The sequence below is a fragment of the Leopardus geoffroyi genome, chromosome B1, assembly GCF_018350155.1.
Source record: "Leopardus geoffroyi isolate Oge1 chromosome B1, O.geoffroyi_Oge1_pat1.0, whole genome shotgun sequence".
In the NCBI taxonomy this organism is placed as follows: Eukaryota; Metazoa; Chordata; class Mammalia; order Carnivora; family Felidae; genus Leopardus; species Leopardus geoffroyi.
Genome location: NC_059327.1, coordinates 126937336 through 126963415, shown reverse-complemented (window position 1 = coordinate 126963415; position 26080 = coordinate 126937336). Strand labels below are relative to the sequence as shown.

Below are 26080 nucleotides of genomic sequence, written 5' to 3'. Positions count from 1 at the left end.
TCCCAAGCCATCGGGTGTCACACAAAGCCATGAGTGCAGATGGGAAAGCTGCAAAAGAATTTTTCAGCTGTGATACAGAAGTAAACTGAAGAAAGCAACTATACATTGAATTAAACTCAAATTTCATGAAACAGATATTTGTTATGAATGCATGCCTCGCAGATCCCAAATCTGAAAAACGGAAAACAGGAATTAAGATTTTGAAACATAGCATTACTGTGATATTCACTACTAGTGCCAGGTAGAGACTCGGAGCTGAAACCAGCAGTAGTTTATCACTGACCAAACTACGCTATGCCTTTTAAAAGAAGTAAGTCCGCCTTAGAGTTCACTACTGGTACAGGGAAAATGGGTGGAGTGCCCAAATCCGCAATGATACTTTTACTTAATTCTCTGTTGTAAGAGGATTTTTGCAAAAACAAAAACGAAAAGACTTAAAACCTCTTCTAACGCATCAAGCCTCTCTCTCTACAAAAACTGAACTTAGCCCCGTTTTTTTCCTTCTTTTTCCTCAAAAAGCCACCTGAGATAGCCTTGTGATAAATTTATGATTACAGCATTTATGGCTTATTGTTTAAAGTGAGTATTTAAGACACTAATTGCTGTTATTGGAAGTGAGAATGCAGATTTGGTTATAGAATTTTGGAATAGATTTAACATCAGAATTTCATTAGTACCATTGTAAAAACCTGGAGTGATAAGAGCATTTGTATTATGTGTGGTGGAAAACTCTCCTTACCTTGATTTGCAATTTTGAAAGATTTGATTCGTACAGAGAAATTTTTAAAACTCAGAAAAAGGTGTGTTGATTGAGGAAAGAAGGTTGGATTTGAGAAAGTAAAAAGTGGAGATGTTGAAGAGATAGGGTCCCGCTGATGATCTAGCCACAGAACTCTTGTAGTAATTTGCTCCTGATAGCCATGTGGATACAGAAGGTAATCATGATAATGATGGTGAAGACTAAAAGGCTACACCATGACAGCTTAACACATCAGGTTGTCAGATGCTTTAAGTGTTACTGAAAACAGTTGTGCTGGTTTGAAGATACTGGTTTTAGTACTGAATACAGTAAGAGTCCTAGCATCCAGTTGCATTTAGAACCTTACAGACAGCATTAGTATGAGAGGAGGAGGCTAGCAAAGGAGCAGAAATGTATTTATTTTATAATTTATCATTTATATTTTCAGCCAGTATAGCAGAGATAACACAAGGACAGTGAGCCGTGCTGTTCCATAGCTGGCGTTAAGAAATTTGTTCATTTTCAGATAACCTTTTTTCTACCGCTTCACAGTAACTCACAAGCAGTCCTTCCAGTGCTAATACTCCCAGTTTTACATTTACATTCAGTTTACATTTATTGTGGTATTTATGCATTTCTTAGCCATTTAATGTGTGTGAAGTTGTGCTATCCTGTTTCAAGGATCCTTCCTCTTTTTTTAATGTGTCACTGATGAAGTTTTTGAATGTTGTGCCTCTAACACGATTTTTCTGAAACACTAATTTTTTATTTTCCTGATTTTGCACAGTGCAGTAATTTTGGAAATGGCATATATTATATTGATTTTCTTATGATTGGGGCTTTTAGAGACTTCATACAGCATCCTTATTAGCCACAGATTCTTTGAGAATCATTGCATCTACTTGGTCGTGACGCCCAAGTGACAGAGCACCTTGTAGTGTATCCTGGACCTCCTACAGAACCTTCTCAATCTTGGCCTCATTCATAACTGACAGTGTTAAGAGAGCTAGTTCATAAACAGATTAAGCAAAGAGGCCGACCCCGACCGATTGTTCTGCTCCTTTTTAGAGTTAGACAATATGTACCTTTTCTGTTTCCTTTTTTTTTTTTTTTTCTGAATGGCATTTGCAGCATGCCCCAGATTAGACGCCCCCATAAAATTCATGAAAGTGGTGTGGTGGTTCCCAGAATTGGGGGGGAGGGGGCGGTTATTTCCTATTCTTTGGCCTGCATGTGTCTTCCTGAGGTACCCATGCTTCCTGCTTACCAAGTCCAGTTAGTGATGTCTTCAGTGTAGGTGATTAAAGTGATATTCTGTGGACTGTGCAAAACTATCAGTCCTAGAGTACTATATTATCAAAGAGCAGGAGACCCCTGAAGACTGTGAAGGTATATCTATCCCTGACCCTTCCCAGAAGAAAACAAATTGCTTTTGCTTGTCCTTTCTAATTGGGATGGGGCAATGGGTGAAGAAGCATGATAGATTTTAACTGCACAGTTATACTGATTTGCTCCATTAAAAATACCATATCTGGCATAGTAACTGCTGCAATTGGGGTTATCACCTCTATGTTTATGATAACTAAAATAATTCTCCAAAACCCATCACCCAGCTTTTATATAGGCCAAGGAGCCACAGTACATTGGGATGGGATGGTGATACTAGTTTCTGCAGTTCCTTCAGTCACATGGTATTGCTGCTGTGGCTGATTCTACTTGTACTTCTCTTCTTCCTCTTTCTTCTTCTTCCATTTACCCCTCCTCAGTTTTAGGGACTTGAATTTGTCTCTTTCCTGCGAGAATGGCCCTTACTCTCTGGGCCAAGGAGCTAACATGAGATGACTGCCAGTCCTAAATATGCCTGTTCCAACTCTCCATTCTGGAACAGGAAAAATAACCACAGGATTAACTCATAACCCTACAGCCCACTGAGACAGATTTAGGCCCAAACTCTTTGTGTCACTGGTGTAACCACTGGACTACATAGGTATATGTCCCTGCCGTGTGGAACTTTGTCACATTTCTGTGTGCAAGAGAGGTATCACTCACAATTTTTAGTATTTGTACTTTGGGTAGTGAAAAAAAAAAAACCTAACAATTGTTGGATAAGGAAGGAGGTAAAAGAAAGCATGAGACTATTTTTCTAGATCTTGTTTGTGTAGCATGTGGTACAGTTCTAAGCAGAGTTAGGTAAATGATTTTTGATTGACTAAAATATAAGACTTTTCCTATGCATGACCCCAAGAATCTTTTTTTTTGCTTAAATGTGGAATTTTAACCATTTTTTTTAAGTGAAGTTAAGTGACAAAAGAAGAAAGTGATTGTATGAGTAACACTAATTATTCCCAGATTACTGTTTTGGTTTCACATAAGTTTCTATCATTGTGTTACTTTTATATTGTGGCTGAACAAATAATATTTGAGCCATTCTATAAATCAACACTGAAGTAAAAGTAACTTTTTTCTCTCAGTATTTGAAATTTGTAGGGAGGTATAAAATTGTGAGCATAGCTGAGATATTTGAGTCATTTTCTTTTACTTGCCATTAGGTTGGAGAGACTTCAGTATACCTGAATTATTTAGAGTAATTTGAGGAACATTCTACTCTTTTAGCAGATTTATTTCGAGTACTGTATGAAGTGTGAGTTACTGGATATGCAGTCAGGGTCTTGCATTTTGTGATCTTAAAGCAGCAATATTCTTTACCCTTAAAGATATAAATGTCAGTTTTCACAAGAACAGAAAGAAACATTTTTGGATTCTTAACTGAATGTGGTAAGTTCCAAATCAAGTCAAAATATAAATGTAATTGTCTTAAGACTTAACGTTATAGGTGATCTCCTTAATTGTTTTTTTCTCCCTCATTAGGGAGAAGAATCAAATGAGTCTGCAGAATCTAGCAGTAATTGGGAAAAACAAGAAAGTATTGTATTGAAATTGCAAAAGGAATTTCCCAATTTTGATAAACAGGTGGGTAGTCATGAAAAGATTTAATCAGTGTGTATTAAATGTTTGAAACAAAATAGTGTTTGCGATCAGCTGTGTAAAATCTCAAGATGCATTTTACATTTTTCTAATTAAATACTTTTTTATCAGTATTATAAAATACTTTTATACTACTTGTTAATTCCTCACATTGTTAACTGTATCAGCATAACAGCCATAATAATAACAAACATAACCCTAACAGTTGTAACTCCTGAATAAAATGTGAATATTTAGAAAACCAAGTTAGCTGTTCGCTTTTTTCATATTCTTGTCCTTTAAATTTCTCATTAAGAATTTTAAAGGGGTGGCTGAGTCGGGTAAGCATGTGACTCTTGATCTCTGCTCAGGTCATGGTCTCACAGTTTGGTGAGTTTGAGGCCCATGTCAGGCTCTGCACTGACAGTGTGGAGCCTGCTTGAGAGTATCTCCCTCCCTCTCTCTCTCTGCCCGTCCCCTGCTCGCTTGCTCACTCACTCTCTCTCTCTCTCAAAAAATAAACAAATAAACTTAAAAAAAAAAAAGAATTTTAAAGTGTCGGGGCATCTCGCTGGCTCAGTCAGAAGTAGGTCCGACTCCTGATCTCAGGGTTGTAGATTTGAGCCTCACTCTTGGTGTAGAGATTACTAAAAAAATAAATAAACTTAAAAAAAAAAAGAAAAGAAATTTACTTATTTTGTTTTAATTTCTATTTTTTTTAGAGAAAGAGTGAGCACACATGTGTGAGTGGTGAGCCAGGGAGAGGGGCAGCGGGAAGGAAAGAGAGAATCTTAGGCATGCTCCACACTCGTTACAGAGCCCGATGCAGGGCTGTATCCCACCATCCTGGGATTGTGACCTGAGCCACAATCAAGAGTCAGTTGCTCAGCTCAACTGACTAAACTACTGAGGCACCCCACCCCCAGAAAAGAATTTTAAAGTGTAATATTACATCTTGGTACTTTAGTATTCCATAAGCTTTGTTTTACTTGTTAAATAGTAAGAAGAATTTCAGAGCCAAGCATGCCACTGGTAAAAGTGCCTCTGTTTAATCACATAAATGTATGTGGAAGCACATTATTTGTTTAACATTTAGAATACATTTACACTTGCATTATTTTATTCAGGTATATGCACAGGTAGTATTTTGATGAGCTAAATGCAAAATCTTGTTCTGTTTGTTCTTTACATGTGTTGAAACTATATGTTTTGAAGTTGGCAGTTTGTAAAAGCCTAACTGCATGTTAAAGTTTGAGCAGATATTTTTGATCCTCAAGTTTTCAGAGCACTTCATAGGGAGAGGAGAAATGCAGAAAAAGTCAAACTGCTTTTCCTTTGAAGACTTACGTATTCACCCAAGTACATATACACAGACAGTATCTGTAAAGCAGCATGAAAACAGGTGTGAAATAATCAGATATGAATTTTTAAGTGATTGACTTATTTTTAGAAGAGTATACAAGTTCTACAAGTTGCTAATTTTAGATTTTTAACAAAAAGATCAATGACTTATTTCTAGGAACTAAGGGAAGTACTCAAGGAACATGAATGGATGTACACAGAAGCTTTAGAATCTTTAAAAGTGTTTGCAGAAGACCAAGGTAACTAGCTCCTTTGTCATAGAAAGCACATACTTCCCATTGTATTCTGTATTTTGGTATATAAGAAAATGGTAAACCTATGAGCTAATAAGCAGTGAATGGGATTGCAAAAGATACTGGAAATAATGATGTAAAAAGTTTTTAGATGAGTAGTTTCCATATGTTAATGGCACTATAAAATGAAATAGAAAATATTTTTTTCTGTTTAGCTAACTTTTTTTTTTAATAGGGCTACTTTTAAATTACCATGTATTATTGAGCATAAAAGAAACATCTTTTTAATATTTTAACATCTCTCAGGATGGATCGTATGATTGCTTGTGTTTTATAATCACTGAAATATAGGTGTCCTCGCCTGCCCTTACATGAATATCAAAAGTGCACCACTATCAGAAACCTAAAAGACGAATATCACTGGCATGGAAGAAAGTCCCTAAACCAGTATTGGAGCACTTTTAACTTTCAGAACCAAACAGTAGAGAAGTGGTGGAGAAGAGTTGAATGTTTATTCACATCCTTAAGCAATAATCAGTTAGATCAGCTCTTCGTAATTTCACAGCCAATTTAAAAAGGCCAGTACAGTGGCATTGGAGTTTTTTGTTTTCATTTTTTAATGAAGTCTTCTAAGAAATACCCTAGTATGGGTGCTCTTGATGGCACAGAGAATTGATAGTCTGCGGAAAGAAGGAAGCCACCAAATCACCAGTTCTGAGTCTGAAGAATGATTCAAAAGAGATAGATTGTGAATGTGGAGAATTTAAGGAATACTTTATCCAATTTATTTTTCCTTTTTTTGACATATGCACCAGAATGAATGTATAATAATGTGTAAGTCTGAAAGTTCTTTGAGTCAGTAGAACAAACATCCTAAACAGTAAACTAACATGTTATAGGCTAACTGGTAAGAGCTAACAGAACCTCTTCAATCACAGACATCTTAGAAATCTATGGAATATGATGGATAAACCAGCGAAAAAGTAGCAGTGCCTTTCAGTAATGATATATTTAAATAGGTGGAGATGGCAATGGAAAATTAATATAATAGGAATGGTTTTAATTTAGGGTGAACATTGTTTTTGCTATACCCATCAGTGTTGGCATAGAGATGGGGCTGCTAAGTGACATTGGGGATATCTTGTGAATATGCAGCTGCCATTTATATTCTCAGGACCTTTGTTAGAAAATGGGGGTTTATATTAGGTTTTTTAAAACTTACCACCTATTTTTTAAACTAATTATTTCAGCTCATTGTACGACTTCAGATTCTACTTCAGTATTTCTCTTTAAAGTATATCAAGATTTAATAAATTATAGTTGAATTCTGTATTCAAAACGACAATATCATGTTTAGATATTTTTTTTATCTTACTTGAAGGCTTGTATTTATATCTTTCTAATTTAATTACTTTTGTCTACCTATATAGATATGCAGTATGCTTCACAAAGTGAATTTCCAAATGGAAAAGAAGCTTCTTCAAGAAGTCAGAATTATCCTAAAAATTCAGCTAAAACAAAACTGAAACAGAAATGTTCCATGAAACCACAAAATGGTTTTAATAAGAAACGTAAAAAAAATGTATTTAATCCTAAGAGAGTTATTGAAGACTCTGAATATGATTCGGGTTCTGATGTCGGCAGCTCACTAGATGAGGACTACAGTAGTGGTGAAGAAGTGATGGAGGATGGCTATAAGGGTAAAATTCTTCACTTTCTTCAAGATGCTTCAATTGGTGAACTAACTTTGATTCCTCAGTGTTCTCAGAAAAAGGCTCAGAAGATAACTGAACTCCGGCCCTTTAATAGTTGGGAAGCTCTGGTAAGGCTACATTACTTTTTTTTCCCCTGTCTGTGTGTATGTGTGTGTGTGTATATATACATGTGTGTGTGTGTGTTTCATTCACAGTACCGTTTATAGTCAAGGTGTCTTCAGCCCAGGGAAGCATAGATGGGTCGCCTCATCCTGTGTAGAGTCAAACATTACTTTCATTGTAAGCCAATAGTATTTCAAATAGTGTCATATGACCTAATTTTGAATGAATTAAGGGGTGATTTTCCTGAAAAAGCCCAAGCTGATTGGCTGGGCATACTGTCACTCATTCTTTTGCATAGAAACTTGGTTCATTTCACTGCAGAAGAAGAAATTAGAGCTTACATTTAGGAAGGAGTCGTTTGCTAGCCTGTTCTGATCTGTTACTGCTGAGACTCCATGCAGAAAGCAAGAATGTGGCAGAAATTTTACTACAGCTACTTGAAGAGCAATAGCCACGTCCAGGGGAGCTCCATGATTCAAATACCAGCCTCAGTGTTTTATGCTTCACCTCAAAAGAAGCAATTGTTTATTTTCTTTTTCTTTTAAAAGTGACAGCTCAATCTCTAACATGTTTTTCTTGGTTAAACAACACGGCCATTTTATGGAGTGTAGCAGGCTGCAAGCGTTTTTTATTGGAAAGATAGTGTGTGAAGCCTAGAATTCAGGCATTAGGTGAAGGGAAGGCATAAGCAACTGGTAAGTACACTTTGCATGATCATTTTATGGAATTTGATCTATAAACAAATGTTATCCAAAATACCTGTATTTTGAGTTTTGTGTCAGCAGTCAGCAAATCTTACTCATACAGAGGAATAGAAGAACTCTGTCTTTTAAATTTTGCCTTGACTTTTGTGAGAATGGGGGCTTTTATATCATGAATTGTATATATAGGCCCTGCTGTGAAAACACTGTGGATGGTTTTTTACAGCTTTAGAAGATCAGCTGCCTCTTGAAGCTTTATAAGTTTTAAGGAAGTTTCGTGCTCTATCTTTGGGAGGAAAGTTGCTTTTGTGATTAATTTTATACTTGTGACAAATCTGTAAGAGCTAAGTTCCCTTAGTGTCTTTAAAAGTGGCAGTGTGGGAGGGTCCCTGAACAGTGGTTCTAGAAAGCATTTTTTAAAAAGTTAAGATATTTGAAAAATAAAGAAACAATATTGCTAGTATTTCGTAGCTTAAAAAAATAAAATAAATAAAGCCACTCGTTTTGCCTGCAGCCTTTGCTTTTCCAGAGAACATCTGTCAAAGCAGGCCCTTTCAAAACTTGTTCGGCTTTGCCTGAGTGATTATTTGTTGAAGTATTTGCTGAAGGGCTTTCTTGTTCTTCTTTTCTTCCTTTTCTTCTTTCTTTTAATCTTTAATGGTCTCCTGTGTTATTGCAGAGTCAGCTGCTTGGGCTTGTTGGGATTCTAATTTATTTCATAAGGAATGCAATTATCTGCAACCAGTGTATTTAGTAACTGTAACTACTTGCCCAAATATCTTACAGTTAAAGTAAATTATACCGGACTTATATGTGCCAGATGCTTTCAAAAATATTCAAGTTAACATGTAGAAAGCATATTTCCCCCACTAATTAATCGGCATAGTTTAAATTAGTCTCAACATGAATTTTTTGTAGATTATGCATTACCTTTTTAAACCCCCTGTTGCATCTTGCCTCCTCTCTCTAGAAATTGAATGCAAAGACGGTATTTAGTTGCTAGCCATTTAGCTAAATGTTGGTTATTTTATGTAGCAGTTACAAAGTAAACCTGCTATTTCAGCAAAAACAGGACTTTGCTGTCCTGAAAAACGTAGGTAAATGAAGAGTTTTTGGAAATGAACAGTTAACATTGGCACATCCATGTATATGAGCTTTGAATTTTAATTTGCGTGGAACTTTTAAGCTTCTACTTTCAGTCATTTTGGAATTTTGAATGTGACTGATGTAGGGAGCAATTTTGTATCTTAAAATCATCAAAGATAAAGTTAATATTACGTACACGGTACTAAAAAGTTGTATATATGATTTACTACTTTATAGCATGTGAACTCTTAACATTATTGTTGAAGCTATATTTAGTCCTAAGGATTGGGGAATTTGTGAGAACTTTAAGAGTCATTAGTATTTCATTTAAAAAGGCAAACTGAGCCAACAAATCAAGTACACATATGTTTTAATTATCATTTTTGCTAAAACAAGTCTACAACATTGGTAGATTAAATGTAATCATTACTGTTTCATTGCCTTATTAGAAAAACGTTTGTGAAAATTAGGTTAGCAGTGCCTTTTAAAACAAAATGTGGAAAGTACATCATTATGACTTTCTTGTCAGAATTACACTTTTAAACATTAAATGTTGTAAGATATTCTAGTCACCCTTATTTTTACATGAGAATTTGTTTAACAAAATAAGTGCATTGTTTACAAGGGTGTTTATGTTCGCAGCTTTATGCCTGTTTTCGTTGAACCAGAATTTATTGTTTGCCAGATTTCTTCGTAATTTTTCTGTGTTTTTCTGCTTTAGTAAAGTATGTGTTTATTGTAAGAATAGACTTTGGAAATACAGCAAGCCAATGTCAGTTTAAAACATGCTGTTAATGTGGTAAAATTGGTATTTTAATTGCCATATTTCACACATTTGATGGCATCAGTTCACCAACCACTTACTGAGTTTGTGTCTAGTCTTGTGCAGAGTATGGTGGGGACTGTTGTCTGTGATAATATTATGCTGCATCTTTTATACCTTAATCTGAATAGTAATGTGTGCTGACCAAAGGAAGATACCTGAGTAACTCATTCATGAATAACTCACCTTAAAACTTCATATATGTATGCATCTGTTCTTCCTTAACATTTAGGTCAGTGTAGATGCAGTTTTCCTTGATCGCTAACCATGCAACCTAGGTTTTAGTTCATGCCAAAACACTTCATGCTCATTGTACTGTTCTCAACTGCTGGTAACTTGGACCACAGGTTTTCTTTTCTGCTTTGTTTTCCCAGTGGTTATTGTAAAATGTCTGCTTAAGTTTGTCACTTAAAGCATGGTAATGCCTGTTCCTTCCTTCCTTATAGGGTCATTTTCAATAAATTATGTTTAGGATGACTGTATTCCGGCTTTATTTTTATTTGCATAAGTTTGACAAACATTTATAAAATGTATTATAAATGCATTTTGAGTACTTTGTCAGCTGCTGCCAGGTATTTATAGTAGTGAATAAGATTAGGACTCTGTCCTCAAAAATGTTACTTCTTAGGTAGGGAGTTAAATCTGGCCTTAAACAATCCCTCCCTTCCTGTAGAAATTAAAAGATACTTGTATTGTAAGAGTGACACACTGTGGCAGGAGAGAGGTACTTCAGTATGTGGCTTTTTAAAAGAAAAAAGTCCCCGAAGTGATACTTGAGTCTTTTAATCAAAGAGGTGGTAATCAGGCCATATTGAGGTTCTTTTTTTTTTTTTTTCCACATAATTATCCAGCAAGTAGGAATTGCTTTTTCCCCCCTTTCTTCCACCTGAAAAAAATACCTTTATCATATTTTTTGGAGGAATAACTTTTCTTTGTCTAAAACAATACCTGCAAGAACAAAGAAGGTCAGGTTAGCCAAAATTCTACCAAAGATGCCCACCACTTAAGGCTTTGTTGAGCATCTTATTTGTGCACCCATTTGTATGTTTCATATTATGTAAATAGGACCATATTTCTATGCTCATCAATAACTGTAGATTTACTAGTAGATCCTGCATTTACAGAGTCTCTGCATTTCTTAAAGCCTTTTGTGGTGAGGTATTTTGGTGAAGTATTTTATAGGATTATTAACATGCCTTTTGTCTTCAGGAAACAGTAATTTAACAGTAGAGTGTTCTTATACATTTCCCTAAGTGCCAGCTCATCTCTCTCTTTCTCTTCATCTCTCCATCTGTCTTTCTCTTCATCTCTCCATCTCTCCCTTTCTCTTCATCTCTCCATCTCTCTCTCTGTCTCTCTCTCTCACACACACACCGTTAATAAAGATGTTATGGAATTACATATTGAGATTTATTTAAGTTAATAAAATTTTGAAGATCATTTTTTAGTATCTACATTATGACTTTGTAAATGCCTTTCTTAGCCATGTAGTATATTACATGATTACTTTTTTTTTCCTTGCTTAGCATTTTGTTTTCTCTAGGTAATAGTGGTCTTGGTTTTCCTTTGTCCAATTTTCTCTATATTTATTATTTCAAACTTTCCCAGCTGTCTAAATTTCCCCTCAGTTTTAGACACTTCAGGTATTCCATTTGTATTTCATCTTCCTATAAAAAAAGTCTCATCTGGAATCTTAAGACCTGCTCTGGTTTAGACTGGTTGGATTATAGGCCCACTATTTAGCTGTGACCTTGGTATGTTATTTCCCTGACATCCAGAGGAATCCTTGTTGTCTCGTGTGTTGGATCTCTTCTTCCTGAATCTCATGCATGCCTTTTTGTTCTCTTGGTTTTGTGAGTACATACTAGGAGGTAACAGGTGGGGGAATAATATAGTGGTGCTAGATCGCCTGATTTTGAGTCCCAGTTGTGACATTTCTAATATTTATCTGACCTATAGCAAGTTCTTATTCTACATTTCTTCATTTGTAAGTTGGGTGTAATTATGGTACTGACCTTTGGGGAGTCTAAGGGTTAAATAAATGCCCATTCAACTGAATTCTGGTTCTTAGAAAATGTTAGCTGTAGAGATCCACAATATTTTGCTCTGGAAGTGTTGTATATATTTCTAGTGAAATGCTAAGAAACTGTTGTTTTCTGCTTATCCTCCATATCAGTTATAGCCATATCAAATGCAACTTTTTTGGATCAAGAACAGTTTTTCTTTCTGTACTTTAAGCTGCCTCGAGGCTTTTAAACAGATTTATGGCTGGTTACAGTACCCACAATATATTAAGATGACATTTTTTTCAGCCTCCCTTTGTGGTAATTTGACAAAGGTCTGTCCAATGGGATGTAAGCAGAAGTATATTATGACTTTTGGAAAGTGCCCTTATAGGATCCCTTCTTCCTGTTGACTGAGATGTCAGTATGATAGTAGGAACCCCACGTATTGAGGATATGAAGCAACAAAGTAGAAAAATCCTTGATTTGGGAACCATCATATCAGATCTGAAGTGTTTCCACAGGTCTTCCTTTACATGAGAGAGAAATAAACTTGTTGTATTTAAACGCTTAGTGTTTTGGATTTACTGTCACTCATAACTGAACCAAATCCTGACAATTTCATCTTTCAGTGAAACCTTTTCCTTGAAAATCTGATGTTTTACATTCATGGACAATGTACATTACTGGATAGATTTAAATTCTAAACTGGCAACAATAATTTGGACCATCTCCGATGTTGGTTGGCTTAAATGGGAGGAGAGGTAGGGACAGTAGGAAGCCCCAAGGGAAGTAAATTTTGAAACTTTGACTTCAAAAATAACCAAAATGTCAAGCTCATTTAAAAATCTCAGTAACCAATCAAACAGATGCACCTTGAAGTAAGAGTTACCTTTTGCACTCTCCTTGATTTCCTCTACAAGAATTTCAAACATAAAAAATTAGAATAAGGTAGCAAAGCCCCATGTCCTCAGCAGCAGCTTCAGTTCCCGGATGATATCTGATCTTGTTTCATTTATATCCTCATCCACTTTCTTCCGTCTCATATTATTTTGAAGCAAATCTCAGAATTCATTTTACCCATAAAAATTTAAATATACATCTCAAAAATATTTTCCCTAAACAAAACTAACTACATTGTCACATCTAATAAAAATCATCAATAATTCCTTAATGTTAGGAAATATCCAAAAAGAAAATGTCTGCATTCAGTGTTCAAATTTTGTTTCTCATAAATGGTGTAAGTTTTTTTAAGTAATTTTGAATTAGAATCCATTAAATAAGGTCTACCTGCTGAGATCGTTTGATATCAGTCTTTTTTTTTTTTTTTTTTTTAATATTTATTTTTGGGAAAGCACAAACAGAGAGAAGGGGACCGAGGGTCCAAAGTGGGCTCTGTGCTGACTGACTGAGCCACTCAGGGCCCCATTGATATCAGTCTTTTAATTCTCTTTTAATCTGTAGGTCCCCCACCCATCTATCTTTCTTTCTTTTCCTATAATATCTTTGGTAAAGGAACTGGATCATTTTTTCTACAGTTTCCCAGTCTGGATTTTTCTCCTTCTGCTTGCCTGGTATAGTTTAACCAGATACAGTGTATATCTGGCTGTTTATTTTTTGTAATGTTAGTTTATTTCTTCTCTAGATTCTGACATAATTGAATTGATCTTCTTTGGGCCAATGTAGTTCTTTCTTATTTCTGGCCTTATTACTCTGGAAGAATTTTTTAGGTCCTAGATTATATTAGTCTCTATGAGAAAAGTGCCCATGGAGTTTTGTACTTTCCCTCATAATACCAGTTATTACACTTAAAATTATTGGTTGCATATCTTTCCCAATGACTATAAACCACATGAAGATAGGGACTGTGTCTACATGCCAGGTACCTTCACCAGCTAAGCTAATATTTGCCAAAAAATTAGAGAGCAGTAAATGGTAGTTGTTTACAAAAAAAAATGTTTTGTTTTTTTAAACTTTTAAAAGGTCTTAACTTTTTTTTTTTTTTTTTTTTTTTAATTTGGGAGGTACTAATTGTAGTGAAAAGAAAACAGTATGGACTTTGGAATCTTATTGTACTGTGTGACCTTGGAAATTGTACCTTGGTTTATTCATCCAGAATTGGATTGATCTGGAGTTATTGTGAAGATTTAATGAGTTAGAGAATAAAAGACATCTAGTAGTTTCTAGACCATACAAGGCACACAATATGTGTTCTTTATTTCCTGGTTATTCTTGTTCTCTCACAGACATACACATCATAAACATATACACTCACACACACCCACAAAAGACATGAGATTGGTTTTAGGCCTATAGTTTTGGGGTTCCTTTAAAAATATATTTAATTGGGGCACCTGGGTGGCTCAGTCAGATGAGTGACAGACACTTGGTTTGGCTAAGATCATGATCTGACAGTGGCAGGATCGGCCTGCATCAGGCTCCACACTGAGCTTAGAGCCTGCTTTGGGATTCTCCCTCTCCCTCTTTCTCTGCCCCCTCCCTCTTGGTGTGCCCACGCTTTCTCTCTCTCTCCAAATAAATAAACTTTAAAAAATAAAAATATATTCCTTTTTTGTTGTTGTTTTGTTTTTTTTGACAGAGAGTGCATATACTCGCACAAGCAGTGGGGGCAGAGTGAGAATCTCAGCAGGCTCCATGTTGGGGCTCAATGCTGGGGCTCCATCCCACCAACCTGAGAGCATGACCTGAGCTAAACCAAGAGTCCATGGCTCAACCTACTGAACCACCCTGGTGCCCCAATAAAATATATTTTAATTAAAAGTTCTTTTTTTTTTTTTAAATTTTTTTAATGTTTTATTTATTTTTGAGAGAGACAGAGTGTGAGTGGGGGAGGGGCAGAGAGAGAGGGAGACACAGAATCCGAAGCAGGCTCCAGGCTCCAGGCTGTCAGCACAGAGCCGGACGTGGGGCCCGAACTCACCGAACGCACCCGAACGCACCCAATCGTAAGATCATGACCTGAGCCGAAATTAGATGCTTAACCCACTGAGCCACCCAGGTGCCCCTTAATTAGAAATTCTAATAGAACCTCCTTAAAATCTTCATGGCACTTATTCTAATATACCCTGCTGTTTATGTGTAAATCCTTTCCTTGGAAAGCACAAAATGGGAGATCATATTGTGATTATTAATATTGCCCATGTGAAAATGTAAAGTAGTATGCAAATAACTTTGTATTTCACAGTGCCATTTTGTGAAGTGCTAAATTGTTGTGTTTTTTAATCCTGCAGTACAATAATAATATGGCTTTAGAATAGATTGGAAATTTTCTTTCCAACTTTTTCTATGTTAGATATGAAAAGTGCATATTATAAACACATTTTAGTTAAATTATCATAGTATATCTTGTATTTCTATTATTTTAGCTTTTCTGTGAACTTAAATATACTGTGATCACAGGGATTATTTAGAGTTGTTCATGTGATTCTTATTGTAAATAGGAATATGCTGAGTAAATAAGATGACATGAATCAAAATCATGTGTAGTTTTAACACGTAGTTTTACTCTAGTTTCCTTTATTCATTTCTGGATTGTGGGACATTTCTTTTTGTCCAGCCAGGTTCTTAGCTTTGTAGACAGCTGTGGGCTTTCTGTTATTCTTCACTAAAAATATTTTTTTATAATGTTCTTCAGGATATTCTTTTCAACTATCTATATAGAAAAATTCTAATTCTTTTACAGCTTTTACATGATGAAGTATTCAGTGTCTTCTTTAGAAAAAAATGCAAATGCATTTTTGAAAGAAATTCTTTGAGCTTTCACAGAAAGCCATTTATACAAGCATATATGTATTGAAATTGACTTTTCTAAAAAGTTTTACCAAATTACTGATTGGTCATGGTTAACTTTTGATTCATGCGATATTTTTCCAAGCAATAGTCTCAGTTTAGGAACAAAATTTAAGTGACAAATAATAGTTGGAGTTTTGAAAGCTCGAGGGGTGGTACTTTGATGATAGATAGGGAAAAGTATATTTTAGGAAGATTAATCATATAGTAATATGTCATAGGCAGGGAAAGTGATGAAAATGGGGCAAGATATCAGGTGTGCAATTATACAATACTATTACTTTTGGTAATGAAGGCGAATCTGAGATTTTGAAAACAAAATTTGATAGGAGATGTTGACCATCACTTTAGAGTTTCTCCTATAAGAGAACAGCCACTAGGTTCAAAGTAATAACTAGCTTGAGATTGTGCATTTTGGGGGAGAAAGATATGTGTTATTTCAGCATGGTGAGTTGGAGGTGACAGGATTTATCAAAGAGAAACATGGAAATTCAAATATAGACATGAAGAAAAAAACAGGTTCTCTTAGCACTTGATTAAGGTCATTAGTAAAATATTCAATGAACAAATTGTCTTTTCCTCATAAAGAAATTGATACTGGATTTTTGTTTACTAGATCTGAACTGTTAAATTATTTTTCTTTTTATGCCATAGTTCACAAAGATGTCCAAAACTAATGGCTTATCAGAAGATTTGATATGGCATTGTAAAAACACTGATCCAAGAAAGGGATGTAGTTATAAGGCTTATGAACAAATGTGAAGACATTTCAAATAAGTTGACAAAACAAGTTACCATGCTCACTGGAAATGGAGGTGGATGGAACATAGAACAACCCTCCATTCTAAACCAGAGGTAATATTTGTTATACATACCTATTTCTTATTTTATCTCAGCTGTATGAAAATTCAGAACTTATTTCTGTATTGTGCCTAGGGAACTTACATGTGGAAGTTTTATGAAAACTAATGTTAGAAGGGAAGCCCAGAGTTTCCTTTAATGACACATAAGTGATGCAAGGATTATTTTTTATTGATACCCCTTTCCCCCGACCCTGCCAAGGGTATTTTACTCCATTATATCTTTACAGATTAGAGGGAGGAATTGTTATGGTCTTATATAACCTATGTTTTCCTTGTCTGATGACAGATGATTTCATATATAATCACAAAAACTGGAAAGGTGGTTTTAGCTACTACCCCTTTACACAGTTTGGTGCTTCAGAAAATCAGCTGCTTAATTGTATCAATGATAAAATTTGTCTTAGCTCAGTTTCTTTTTAATCATAAATAAAATGAAATTATTAAAATATACTGTATCTGATTTAATATTTTAAATGCTTTCAAAAGCCCAGAGTTTTAAATCTCTTTCTGGAGTAGAAACATATCAATAATGAAAAGGACACTTATTAAATAGATTATATAAGGAAAGATTATAAAAACTATATTTCCCAAAACTGCTAGTGTCAGTAAAATGCCTTTTCAGAAGTCTTACAAAAAAGCAGATACTAAATTATTTTCAGTAAAAAAATTGTACAACAACCAGTACATATTAAAATGCCATTTTATAATTGTGATGCCCCCAGTTTGCATGGTGTTGGGATATTGGGATGGAAAGATTATTTTGAACTTCCTTTAAAAGTTTATTTTTAAGTGGTTTGGGGACTCAGAACTATTCAGGATACTTCCTTTTAAAGAAATGTATAAAATTGTTTACTGTGACAATATTTATAGTGGCAAAAACATGGAAACAATCCAAGTTCCTAAAATCAGAGAATAGAATGAATTATGGTATGAATAGTTAGAGTGGATTATGGTATATCCATAGTATTCAGTAATATGTAACGTTAAAAATGAGTTACATTTGTTCAGAATATTTCTGATAGGTATTTAATAAGATTAGCACTAGGTACTAAAATTAATTACCTTGGTGATTTTATTTACTTCTTCTAGTCTTTTTTTAGTCAATGATCAAAGCATATTTGCTGATCATTGGTTAATTAAAAGTCAAGATACGGTTACTGGCCTTTAATAGTAAGCTACAATCTTTTCTGTGCCCTTCTAGGGTGCTATGGGATGGTGTAGGGAAACGTGATGCACTTCCCACAAAGAAGCTCTTTTCTCTGTTGCATAGAAAGAACTATGGCCATGTCAGCAAATTCATCTCCTAAAAGTGTAGTTGGAGCTGCTCCTTCTTGTTCTACAGCATTGGATATGGGGAGTTCTTCACTCTACAAGACTTACCCAGTTGAGTCTACTTTATCATAATTTGGATTTAAAAAAATCAAGTGCTTTATTGCATCACTTGAAAAATTTCTCTCTTAAACCCACATCCACAAAGTCCTGTTACTTGTAAATAGTATGATCAGGTAATACACTGTCCTTCCTTTATGCTGAGGAATTTTCTGATGAAATATTTAATAGATGAGAAAAATTGCTCTTTTTAAAAATTGCTCATTGGCTCTAGCCCGAAATAGAACTTCTAATACCTGTGTAGATAGTTTCTTGAGAGTTTATGTAAATGCACTTTTAGGGGGTGAAATTTGTTGTCTTGGTTTTTATTTTTAGCCAAGGTAAGAGTTGCACAAGCAGTTTTACTTGGTATACTGGCCAGGCATCATTGCTGCTGAGCACAGAGACAATTAAAGTAGTTTTCTTGCCTTGGGAAAGGAGTTATTAGCATTGGAGGAAAATGTCAAACCATCCTGATGACTAAGCTACCCTGCTTTTCTTAACAGAACCAATTCTTTGTAGCAAAGTTTACGTTGAAGCAAAATTATGTTAACCATTTATTATTACAAATTTATGTTAATTATAACAGAAAAAAGTTGTCTTTTAGAGATAAAGGACATATAGACATACCAAAATCCTTATTAAAAATAAAGTCTTTGCAGAGGGAAATAAAATTTCTTGCATGTATCTCAAAGCTCAAAACTATTACGTTCATAATTTTTATTTTAAAATGTCAAAACTAAAGATACCAAAAGTTAAAATATAATACAGTGAGGGAAAAGAGAAAAAAAACCTCAGTATTTTTCCCTTTTTATTCCTACTGTTAATGTAGCCATCTCTCAAACTTTAGCAGTTGATCTAAAATATATTAGCTTTAAATTGTTTTATCTGAAAAGATTTCTCAGATGGTCAATATAAGATGTATTTAATTATATGTGTCCTGTCTTTTCTGGGCTAACTCTACCAGGTTACTCTGATTTTGTTTGTCCTCAATTTGATAGGATGGTTTCCTATCATGTTCTAAACAGTTGCTGTGAAGCCATTTGACAGTGATGTGGATGCAGATCAGTACTGCAGATATGACTTGAGTAACTCCAAGTGCTATGATGTAAATATTTTAGCTGTTTGGATACTACCGTTAGTGCAAACAATGTTGTGGTATTGTCATCAGCTGTGTCACACTTAGGGAATATAAAGCTTTTGGTCAGCTAGTATCCCTAATCTTATTTCATATCAACTGCTTGCAACAAGTCTCTCTAGACTATTTCTGCATTTTGAACTCACATTTAGCATATTATTTCCATTTCAAGCTTATCTCACCTTTCAAAACTTTGATACCAGTTTCTCCCAACAGGAGATTTAAACCCAATTAAATTTTCACTCTGAAAATAAATCCTGACTCTGGAAGGATTTTTTTTTTCCTCCTAACAAAACAAGTAACTTCAAAATAACATGCTGCCTCATTTTCTTTCATGGTCTCAGAAAATCTTAAAATAATTTTTTTTTCTTTAATGAGAGGTACCAAAAGATATTTATGGTCTGCTGATAAGAAGAGAGCACTTAAACTAATTCAGAAGGCGTGGGCAGATTACATTTTTATCTATAAACTGGTGGGGGGGGTTATATGCAGTCATGAAAATTCTTAGAGAACGATAGAATGTCAAAATAAATAGAAGGTGTGATTGTACAGCATCTAAATATTAGATTCTGCTAGAGAAAGAATATAGCTGCCCTATTTTAAAAATTGGTCATAACAAATTGGATTTAAAGCATCTTTGTCAAAATTGCATTTTCATTGATCTTTTTGCCTTCTGAAGAAAGGATCTGTTGATGGGCAGCACTGTTGGGATACTAAGCAATAAAAAGTTACTGGAAGCTTAGATAAATCCAGTAGAGGAGCATATACACAAAAATACATATGTGTGTGTACACATACACAAGCACACACATTGTATTTTTTTTTAAATTTTTTTTTAAAGTTTATTTATTTTTGGGACAGAGAGAGACAGAGCATGAACGGGGGAGGGGCAGAGAGAGAGGGAGACACAGAATCGGAAACAGGCTCCAGGCTCTGAGCCATCAGCCCAGAGCCCGACGCGGGGCTCGAACTCACGGACCGCGAGATCGTGACCTGGCTGAAGTCGGACGCTTAACCGACTGTGCCACCCAGGCGCCCCACACATTGTATTTTTAAAACAAATGTTTCAGTATAACAAAACTATTTAGTATCTTGATAAGAAACAGCCAGCAGAGCTGTTTTGTGATATGGATGAAGCCATTTTTATTTGATTGAAAAACTCTATATAGTAGATGCTTCTCAAAACTCCTTCATCACTTTTTAAAGTTTTATGTATAGTGAAGAGTATTTTAACAGTTACACTAGTTTCTCAATATTTCTTGGCTATTTGTGATAGATCGATGTTGGGATAGCATGCTTGGCGCTTTGATGCATTTATAAATGATGTACTTTGCCCACCTTATGAAGTTTCATCATTTTCATAAAGTATGAACCTTACATGTGTGGGATGACTAAGGCATCAAGAGCGGCTAAAAATAATAAAGAACTCAGTTTTGACCATAGAGCGGGTGGGTCAGGAGGAAAGAACTTTTTCATGTTCTGTTGAAGGGCTGAGCTCTGGATCAGACCTAGATTGGATACCGTCTCTGCCACTGCAGTACAGTGCATTTGGATAGCTATATGACCTTGGGCAAGTTACTTCTCTTCTCCGAGTCCCAGAGATCAGCTCATCTCTAAAATGGGGATAATAATATTATTGCTTTATCATTAGATTATATGAAGTAATCATGCATGTCATGCCCATAGCATTGTGTCTGGAATAGAGTAAATATTCCAGTAAGAGCATTTACTTTCACCATTGTAGAAAATTCATTTGGATCTGGAAATTAAAATATCTATGGTAATATGTTTTATTTATTATTACTTTTGTAGTGGCAGTTGAAATTACATGTCCAGGAAAACAAAGACTTTTTTTTTTTTTAAATGAACTGTAAAGATTTCAGCAATATTGCTGAATTTTTCCCCACCAATGCTTTTATTTTTTTTTAATGAGAAATGATTTATAGATTGCATGCCCCACAGTTGAAACATAGATTTATTTTTAATTTTTTTTAATGTTTATTTTTGAGAGAGAGACCAGTGGGAGAGGGGAGGGGCAGAGAGAGAAAGAGACACAGAATCCGAAGCTGTCAGCTTCAGAGCTTTCAGCACAGAGCCCGACATGGGGCTCAAACTCATGAACCGTGAGATCGTGACCTGAGCCGAAGTTGGACGCTTAACCGACTGAGCCACCCAGGTGCCCTGAAACATATTTCTAATTTAAGATGTATATCTTTCTACCCCACCTCTTTTACCCCATTCTAATTAAAGTCTATTGATTTTAGAATTTGGCCCTTTAACCATTTTATTATACCATAGCTGTGTTCAGACTCCTTACCTATGTACTGATAGGATGTGTGTAATAGGTAATTAAGGGGAGAGGATAAAAGCTGGAGAATGAGAGGTATGTCTTTATCCTAGCTTTTCATGTTAATATGTATTGTGTGCTGACCTAGGGAGTATAAGAATAAACTTTTGAGTGAGATGGACTTCCTTAGTTAAAATCTTAGCCATCCATAACACTTTGTAGCTATGCAGCCTCAGGCAGATTACTTAGCATCAGGTTTTTCATCAGTTTCAAATAATGATAAAAGGCAGTCTTAATGGATGTTAAAAGATTAAATGAGGTGGTGCTTGAAAATACTATTTGTGTTGGGGCGCCTGGGTGGCGCAGTCGGTTGGGCGTCCGACTTCAGCCAGGTCATGATCTCGCGGTCCAGGAGTTCGAGCCCCGCGTCAGGCTCTGGGCTGATGGCTCAGAGCCTGGAGCCTGTTTCCGATTCTGTGTCTCCCTCTCTCTCTGCCCCTCCCCCGTTCATGCTCTGTCTCTCTCTGTCCCAAAAATAAATAAACGTTGAAAAAAAAAAAAATTAAAAAAAAAGAAAATACTATTTGTGTATCTGTATGTAATAGGTATTTAGTAATAATTGCTATTGGTTTTTAACTACTTGAACTTTTAGGAAAAAAATAGTGTTTTTATTGGTAATAGCCTTCCAATATTACCTTCCAAACAAGTTATTTCCAAATTATGTGTTTCCAAATTAAATGAGATTTTTGACCCTTGCCTGCTACTTTCTACTTTTTGATGCTCATTGATGTCTCTCAAATTTATATTCATATATAGTTCAAAAACAAATATATATATATGCCTTCCAGATGTACATACCACTGACATTAGAGGTGACTGACACTCATTCAGAAAGTGTTTATTCAGTCAACCTGGCAAAGAGGCAAATTAAGCTTGTGTTGTCCTAATACTTGAAGTTCCCTAATGTGGTATAATTCAAATCCATACAATACCATTTTCTAGTATATATTAGGTTAGTAATATGTTATCCTGGTTAATATTGTGATCATTTATGGAATTAACTTGGTGGCATTACATTATGACTGAACATGGAAATATTTTTTGTAATTCTTAAAGCCAGAAAAAGTAAGTCAATACAAAATAAAAGTTGAGAAAATAGAAGAAAATGCATTGTGTTTGGGGCTCTTTTTTCTTAACTAAGTGTAAATAGCTTGTAAGTTAAAAGGTAAGATTAGACATAGGTATTTCAGTTTTTGTGTGCATTGTAAACTTAAACCTCGTGTCATAAAACTAGTAGAGTATAAAAGTATAGAAGTATAAATCTGTAATATTTTGTAACTCTCTTTACCAGTTTGTCACTCAAGCCCTATCAGAAGGTTGGTTTGAATTGGCTGGCATTGGTACATAAACATGGACTTAATGGCATTTTGGCAGATGAAATGGTAAGTAGTACTCTTATTTCTAGGATTCATCATTGAAAGGCCTTCTTGATATCATTTAAAAAGTAAAATTTTCCCTTGACCCCTGTAGTTAACTGTTCTCACGTCAGTATTTTATTACTCCAGTCACCCCTTCTAATTTTCTAGCACTTCTCTTAGCTCTGGCCTCCTCATTGCCCCTCAAAATGAAAATGGGCTTTTACTTTCTTTCTGATTATCAAATTAATATATATGTTTTAAAAATTAGACGTTACGTAAAAATTCCAAAAATAATCAAGATCCCTCATACTCCTGCTGCCTTGAAATAAGTACTATTTTGGTGTATATCTTTTGAGATTATTTTCTTCTGCAGGTGTGTGTTTGTATGTACATACACAATATGCATATGTATAATACTAAGATTTTGTTTTATGTGCTTTTCTATAGCTACTTTGAAAATTTATAGAGACATAAATAAATCCACACATTTATCAGCAACATCATTTCAGCCATTTTTTGTTAGCTGTCTCTGAGTTTCTGTGCACCCCCCCCCCCCCCCCCCCCCCCCGCCATATCACATTTGCTTGAAGCTGAGCTTAGGAAGTTCATTACACCCAGTAGTTCAGGTATTGTCACATAGAAACTTGACCTTTAACCTTAATGTCCTTCTTCTGTTAAAAAGTTTGTTAAAAATTAGTCCTGTTCAGTGGAGAAAATGCTTATTAAATACATGTGTATTACAGTGTATATTACATTTTCAAAATAAAAATTAACAGTGATCCTTATTCTGTAGTTAGCTTCTAGTAATCTTTTGTACTTTAAGACTATTCCCACACATACATTATATTATTATAACAAAGATGCTCTTTATCTGATAGAAAACAATATATATGCAGGATTTCAAATAGTTACAGAATTAGATATAGAATATAGAACATTACAGTTGTGGAGAGCTGGACTTGAGAATCAAATCTGGGTTTGGAACCCAAACCTTTGCTTTTCATGGGCTAATCCTTACCGAATGGCCTAATCTCAGCCAATATTAATGAAACATGAGTAATTTCTGTATTTTAAGATTATATTTGGCATCAAATGAGGTATAATATGTGAAACTGTTTTTGTAACCTGTAAAACACAATATCTATAAATTAGTGTCTTGCCTGGTTTGCTAGGGCTCCCATAATAAAAGACCAAAGAGTGGGTGGCTTAAAAAACAGAAATTTATTTCTCACATCTGTGGAGACTAGAAGTCTAAGATCAAGGTGTTGGCAGATTTGGTTTCTCCTAAGGCCTTTAGCCTTTGTTTGCAGATGGCCACCTTCTTGATGTGTCCTCACATGTCTTTTTCTCTGCTCACACATCCCTGGTGTCTTTTTCTCTGACAATGGGGATTGGGCCCCCATCCCTGTGATCTCACTTAACCTTAATTACCTCCTTAAAGACCCTATTTCCAAATATAGTCATATTGGGCATTAGGGCTTCAACACAGGAATGAGGGCAGTTCAGTTTATCACAGCTGGCAGTGTTTAGCTAAACTTGCTCAGTAGCCTAAAAATAAACCGCACTTCGCTTATATAGAATTTACTTGCAGTAAAATACACAAATGTTCAACTTAGTGACTTTTTACATATGTGTGCACCCATGTGACCACTTCCCAAATCAACATTTCCATTGTCCCAGGAACATGCCCTCATGCTTCTTTTTAGTTATTACCACCACTATTCTGATGTCTATAAACATAGGTTATTTTTTTTTAATTTTGAACTCTATATAAATAGCGCCATTCAGTATATATTGTTTATTTCTGGTTCATTTGGTGCATGATAAAGTTACAGAGATTCATCCGTGTTCTTATATGTATCAGTAGTTTGATTTTTGATTGGTATGTGATAGTCCATAGTATAAATATGTTGCAACTTGTGTATCCATTTTCCTGTTGAAGGTCATTTAGGTCATTTCCTGTGTTTGGCTACTGTCAACATTCTTGCCCAAGGTCTTTGTGGATATATGTCCTCATATTTCTTGAATATACTCTTAGAAGTGAAATTGGTGGGTGATAGGATAGGCATATGATCTGATTAGTCATTGGAACATTGTTCTTTATCTAGTATGTATTAAATACTTGTTTTATATAAATAATTATCAAAATGATATCCTTTATATGCATTGCAAAGCTCTTCCATATTAATGTGTGTCATATTTTAACTAGCAGGATACATCCTGCTCATTAAACTGAGTTTTAGTGTAATTTGGACATTATGGTCTGTTTTATCAGTCATTGAGAACTAAGAATATAGAACTCTGATACGGTTGCATTATGGGGAATCAAAAATAAATAAAACCAGAAGTATTATTTTTCCTTTTGTGTTTTCCAGTATTTTTTGTTTTTAAATTTCATATATTGTCTTTTAAACATTTAATTTTAGGGCCTAGGAAAAACTATTCAAGCCATTGCATTCCTGGCATACCTCTATCAGGAGGGTAATAAAGGTCCTCATTTGATCGTTGTTCCAGCATCAACTATAGGTTTGTAATATTGTGGACAACTACACTTGACTGTATAGGGTTGTGTATAGGGAGAAGAAAATCTGTGATTTCTTAGTTTATGAGGTGAATATTATGTGGTCACCTTATATTTTTTTCTCCCTTTGTATATGTGTGAGTATGCATGTTTGATTATACTGGACATCTTTTAAAATAACTGCAATACAAGTCAGTTATTCACCTTTTGAATTATTATGGAATTATTATGGATCAGGGACCATCAACAAGATCATTGACTATTGTAATACTTCTAGAAAATTGTTTTAATGAAAAAATTGTTTTGATGAGTAATTTAAGAGAAATAAGTGCTTTTAAATTTATAATTAAACATTTATAGAATCAGAAAGTATACAATTCATCCTCATTGGAGTTACTCTTTCTTAATTGATTGGATGTTGACTAGGGTAAGAGAATATACGTATGAACATAATCCAAAAAAAGTCTTTAAAATGGAAATTAATGATCTATAAATATAATGGTTGGCTATCTGCCTTTCATTTTATGCCTCTTCAAAATTATTTTAATCATCAGGAGTAAAATTCTGAAAGGTCTTTGATTTTTTTTTTTTTTTATCATTATTTTGCAAAAGAATTTCTGGATAGAATTCATTTCACTACATATAACCTGTTGTAGCACATAACCTGTTGTAGCAGATACAAATAATATCTCTTTTGCTTTATAGATAACTGGTTGAGAGAAGTTAATTTATGGTGCCCCACTTTAAAGGTGCTCTGTTACTATGGTAAGAATGTCATTTTGCTTTAATTAGAAACTTTAAAATCCTTACTTACAGTAAAGTACAGTAAATGTAACCAGTATGTGTGTGGTGTTTTTAAATTGTAGGCTCTCAAGAAGAACGTAAACAGATTAGATATAACATCCATAGTAAATACGAAGAATATAATGTAATTGTGACCACGTAAG

The 26080-nt window shown here is 34.8% G+C and overlaps 1 protein-coding gene across 1 annotated transcript in view; it reads left to right on the top strand.

Annotated features, from left to right (window-relative positions):
* Window positions 1-26080, top strand: part of SMARCAD1 (SWI/SNF-related, matrix-associated actin-dependent regulator of chromatin, subfamily a, containing DEAD/H box 1) — a 79227-nt gene that overhangs the window by 36769 nt on the left and 16378 nt on the right. The window contains 9 exon segments of the mRNA XM_045472722.1: window positions 3608-3709; window positions 5223-5304; window positions 6729-7120; window positions 16193-16246; window positions 16248-16393; window positions 22546-22636; window positions 25039-25138; window positions 25839-25898; window positions 26000-26075. Coding sequence (XP_045328678.1) covers window positions 3608-3709; window positions 5223-5304; window positions 6729-7120; window positions 16193-16246; window positions 16248-16393; window positions 22546-22636; window positions 25039-25138; window positions 25839-25898; window positions 26000-26075 — 1103 coding nt within the window.